Consider the following 5430-nt stretch of genomic DNA (forward strand, 5'->3'; position numbering starts at 1 on the left):
ATTAAAAGTTTTATGATGATGGCACGTCTATATTTATGTTATTACGTTCAAGTTTATGTATGTACGTTCTATTTTTAAGTTGCATGTGGTTTTATTACGTATTACTTATCTCCATTTTATAAATGTTGAGTCTTTAGATTCGCTAGACTTGATCGATGAAAGTGAGGATGAATATTAAGAGACGAGGGGTGGGGACCAATGAGCCGGCTCGGTCGGCGCAGGAGGCTAGCCCGAGGACCGCCTATGTTTTTAAGAACTTTATGATTGTTTCAAATACTCTGAGTTCGTGATACTGTTGACGATTTTTAAACAAGTTCTTTTGCAAATTTTGGTTGTGGTTGTTTTATTGCAAATACTTTAGACGAACGGGTGATTTTATTGCAATTTGGATTATAACTACTTATTTAAGAAAATTTTTATTTTTTCGCAAATTTTATAATAGTTTAAAAGTAAGATACATTACAATTTTATTCAAAAATTTTAAAAAAATATACATATAGATTTTGACATGGATAAAGTACATGATAAGGAAAGGTCTTGATATTATGATGAATAAATATATGTACCACACAAGAAAATCAATGCTAGATTTTTCGCTCCTCACAATACCAAAAATTCGATCACCCTTGTTTTAAACAAGACCACGGCGGAGCCACTCTTCCACCACCGTGCGCCGTCGCTGCCCCACCACAATGCCGTCGTTACGCTGCTAGAATCTAACAATTTTTTTGCGATTGACTTTTAACACAAATATTCTCTAGTTCACTAGTGCGAATTGGGGAAAAAAAAACTCAATCTTCAATCGTGGACCTTATTTAATGATTGAAAAATGAAAAACGACGTTACTTTCAGATAATCTTTCGTAGAGATATACAATAAGAACTATTACTGGCCAAACACTTAGATAGTTGGTGCAAGTTTTTAGAACGCAAATGTAAAATTCCTATACATCCTATGTATGAAATTAATTTAAATCATACAAGACCTGAGAAACCTTTTGATTGTCAAAACTTTTTAAACTTTCTTTGCATCTTGTGTAGGAAAAATGGTACTACAACACTTATCATGTAAAGATCAAAACTTGCCTTTACATGATATCATATGCCTGATTTCTTTCCTATGAGACGAATTTTAGGAACCTAGTCAAATGCCAACTTTTTGCGAGATTATCATTATCACCAGAGTATGAGCATGTCCAATGTATCTATATATTAATTTTATATATGAATTTTTATTTTACTGATACAGAGGAAGAAACTGTACAATTCAATCATCAATAAAATTTACCACAGAATTTTTGTTCCAAGAAAAGAAACACTAAAGAGACAAAATAAAAACAGTGAAAAAATGTGTAAAAAGCCATTATCCTCCTATTCAACAAACACCTTATTAGCATAAACAAGAAACCAAAAACAGATCTTAAAATCTTTTATATGCAGAAAAAACTAACAAAAAAATATTTATTTTAGAAACAGACCCGAATATTATGGCTATAGATCTCGTGTCGGATCGAGGAATCCGAGCGAAGTCTGTGGCCAATGACTTCATTTACGCTACGCTGTTGCCCCCTGGCTCGTTTCACCATTCATAACCTCTTCATTATCTTGTTTATCTGCAGGTTCTTCTTCATCTTCTACAAGAATTTCGTCATCGGAATGGACGAACCGCAACCGTAAACGCCCGTTTTCACGGCATGCATGCAAGAATTCTTGTGTTGGGATCCGTACTTCTTTAAGAATGAATCTTCCATCTTCTCTAAATGACTTAAAACAAACCCATGGCTTACCGTTTCTTCCTATACATGAAATAGGTGGAGGAATCTCCCTTGTGAAGATTCTTGATCTTCTAGATTCACCCCAATGATTAGTATTTTGCATCATACTCCTCTCTTCTTGATTCCTCCGTCCAATACCACAACTATCATTTCCCATCAAATCTTCGATGTCATCGGAGCTTTCAGACCCGAGCCCTTCAGTGCACAGTGACAAACTCTCAGAATTAATGGATGAAAAGGAATCACTATGCCTGTAATGTTTATTATGCATCGAGAGATCGTAATTCGATATGGGATTCTTATTTTTTCCTTGATGGATGCTTGAAACTCCAGTAATATCGATCCCGGATTGATTAGAATCTGAAGATAAAGATGTAGATGAAGAGGATATCTCATTAACATAGTTTTCTTTGAAGTGTAATTCACCAAATAACTCGGTAAACGAGGACGAATCGTCTACAGATTTCATGGATTTAATCTGTTTCCATGGCGACAGGGATTCAAGAAAGGTTGAGTTATCTGGTAATGGCTTCTCGAAAATGTGTTCTAAGCCACCACAAGCTGCCATTGCTGCAGTTTCCTATTTTTTTATTTGTGTTTCAGTTTCTGATAAATCAATCAAACAAAATCAAAATGGTTGGGATTTATGATGGAGATGTACACGGGAAGATGGTGAAAATTGTTGCAGATAAAGTCAAGGGAGATGGGAACTATTTATTAGTGGTGCTGGTTTCCAGGGTTGCCTAGAACAAGGATTGGTTGTTATTGAGATCTCGATTTTGGTGGTCACAAAAATTCATTGCTTATCTTGGTCAATAACACTGTATTTTACTTTTAGTGTGATATTTTAGTTGGTGGTATAATATATATATATATATATATATATATATATATATATATATATATATATATATATATATATATATATATATATATATTGATGTATTGGATTTACTTTTAACAGTATCCTAAAATAATATATTCTTTTTCTATGCGCGAAGTTGAGTAGAAGAATTAGACTTAATGTTCTGTAAATAATTAGCCGTGTTTCACACATTTCTTCGAAAGCAATATTTGAAGAGATGACAAACACTCTAATAAATAATAATAAAAATGTCTCAAGCTTTCTCTTCCAATCATTAGTTTGGAATTTAGAACCTTCTTGGTATTCCTAGTCACATTACTTTACAAATTAAGGGGGAAAAAATCTTGACATAATAGGCAAAATAATGTAGACCCTTGAAACCACATCCAAGCATCCTTTTTTTTTTTTATGATAAAATCATATTATTTCAACTTAGAAACTACAAATTTTAGTCTATCGATTTTGGGAAAATATTTTTCTTTACTTTAGGTGAAAATGTAAAGAGCACGAGAACTCCTAAATAAATAAAAAAAGATTTGTTTAATGAAAAAAATTATTATTATTTTAAAACAAACTTTATATATTTAGATAACAAGTAAAAATATGATTTGAACAAAAATGATAATGTTGTATTAGAAAATTCGTGCTATTTTGACTTTTGAAAATGGCCACGATTGCAATTTTCCTGTAAAATTTCAAAATTTTAATGTTCACGTGAATTCTATACATCTCATTTAATTTTACGAGAGAAAAAATTTTCCAACCGAAAAGAAGCATGTGCGGAGACGAAAAAAAACAACGAAAGAATATACCTTGTGTTGTGAAAAAGTAAAAATTTATGGTAAAAAGTAAAAATCTCAAACTCTCAAAATTTACCAAACTACACACTTTATAATATTTTTCTCTCTACTCAATTGTGATTTTCTTCACAAATGAGAGATCTATTTATAGAGTTTCTTTACACATAATCCAAAAATAAAATTCATCATCACCTACATCATCACACACTAATTTTCAATATTTACAACTCTTATTTTCAACATTCAAATATTCAACATTCAAATATTCAATACACACATTTTAAATTATTTTTCAACACTCCCCCTTGTGATGATGATCATGATACGATGATGTCTTCATTACGTGTTTTGTACTGCCTCGTTAAAAACCTTACTAGGAAAAACCCATTGGGATAAAAACCATAGTAAGGGAAAAAGAGTGCAGTCACGTAAACTCCCCCTGATGTTGACATGAACAATTCTTCACAAATTTCGTAGATTGCGCATCCCAATATTATATATGTGCTTTCTGAATATTGTCGTAGGTAGTGCCTTTGTGAAGAGATCCGATGAGTTTTCACTTGATTGAATGTGACGAACGAACATCAATACAATTATTCTTCTCTAGCTCCTTGGTGAATGCGAAGAACTTATGAGGAATATGTTTAGTTCTGTCGCTTTTTACTTAGGAGCAACACATGCAGCATTATCTTCATGTAGTACACAGGCTTCTCGTCGAATGATAATCCGCATGAAATTTGAATATGTTGGGTCATTGATTTTAACCACACACAATCACGACTTGCTTCATGTAGTGCAATAATCTTGGCATGATTTGATGAAGTTGTTACGAGCGTTTGTTTCTGTGAACGCCAAGATATTGCAGTGCCTCCACGAGTAATACATATCCAGTTTGGGAACGTGCCTTGTGTGGATCAGATAAGTATCCAGCATCAGCATAACCAATTATACTTGGATTAGCATCTTTTGAATACAAAAGTCCCAAGTCTGTCGTTCCTCGTAGATAACGGAATATATGTTTAATTCCTTTTTAGTGTCTCTTTGTTGGATATGTGCTAAATCTTGCCAACAAATTTACGGCAAAAGATATATCAGGCCTTCTACAATTTGTAAGATACATAAGGGCACCGATAGCACTTAGATATGGTCCTTCTGAACCAAGAATATCTTCATCATCTTCACAAGGACGGAATGGATCCTTTTCTATGTTTAATGATCTAACAACCATTGGAGTACTTAAAGGATTTGATTTATCCATATTAAAACGTTTAAGGATCTTTTCTGTATAATTTGTCTGGTGAACAAACATTCCACATTCTTTTTGTTCAATTTGTAAACCCAGACAATACTTGGTTTTTCCAAGATCCTTCATTTCAAATTATTCATTCAAGTATGACACAACTTCTGGAATTTCCTTATTGGTTCCAATAATGTTTAAATCATCAACATATACAGCAATAATTACGCATCCGGATGTTGTTTTCTTAATGAAAACATAAGGGCATATTGAATTATTTACATATCCATTTTTCATCAAGTGATCACTTAGTCGATTATACCACATTCGACCTGATTGCTTTAACCCATATAACGATCTTTGTAATTTCACAGAATAACATTCTCTGGGTTTTGAACTTTGTGCTTCAGGCATCTTAAATCCTTCAGGGATTTTCATATATATATATATATTGCTATCAAGTGATCCATATAAGTAAGCTGTAACAACATCCATAAGACGCATTTCTAAATTTTCAGATACTGCCAAGCTAATCAAATACCGAAACGTAATTGCATCCATGACGGGAGAATACGTTTCTTCATAATCAATTCCAGGTCTTTGAGAAAAACCTTGTGCAACAAGTCGAGCTTTATATCTTACTATTTCATTTTTCTCATTTCGCTTTCGAATAAAAACCCATTTGTATCCAACAGGTTTTACACCTTCAGGTGTAAGGACTATAGGTCCAAAAATATTACGTTTATTTAGCGAA

At 32.9% G+C, this 5430-nt stretch overlaps 1 protein-coding gene across 1 annotated transcript; it reads right to left on the minus strand.

Moving 5' to 3' along the window:
- Positions 1–1348: 1348 nt before the first annotated feature.
- Positions 1349–2594, minus strand: LOC140829810 (uncharacterized). The gene has a single exon (XM_073193101.1). The coding sequence runs from the start codon at positions 2340–2342 to the stop codon at positions 1554–1556; it is 789 nt and encodes a 262-aa protein (XP_073049202.1). The 5' UTR covers positions 2343–2594; the 3' UTR covers positions 1349–1553.
- Between the last annotated feature and the right edge of the window lie 2836 nt (positions 2595–5430).

The sequence above is a fragment of the Primulina eburnea genome, chromosome 4 (assembly GCF_022965805.1).
Source record: "Primulina eburnea isolate SZY01 chromosome 4, ASM2296580v1, whole genome shotgun sequence".
NCBI lineage: Eukaryota > Viridiplantae > Streptophyta > Magnoliopsida > Lamiales > Gesneriaceae > Primulina > Primulina eburnea.

Excerpts from the sequence above, each read along its gene's own strand:
- LOC140829810 (XM_073193101.1), bottom strand. The coding sequence starts at position 2,342 with ATGGCAGCTTGTGGTGGCTTAGAACACATTTTCGAGAAGCCATTACCA.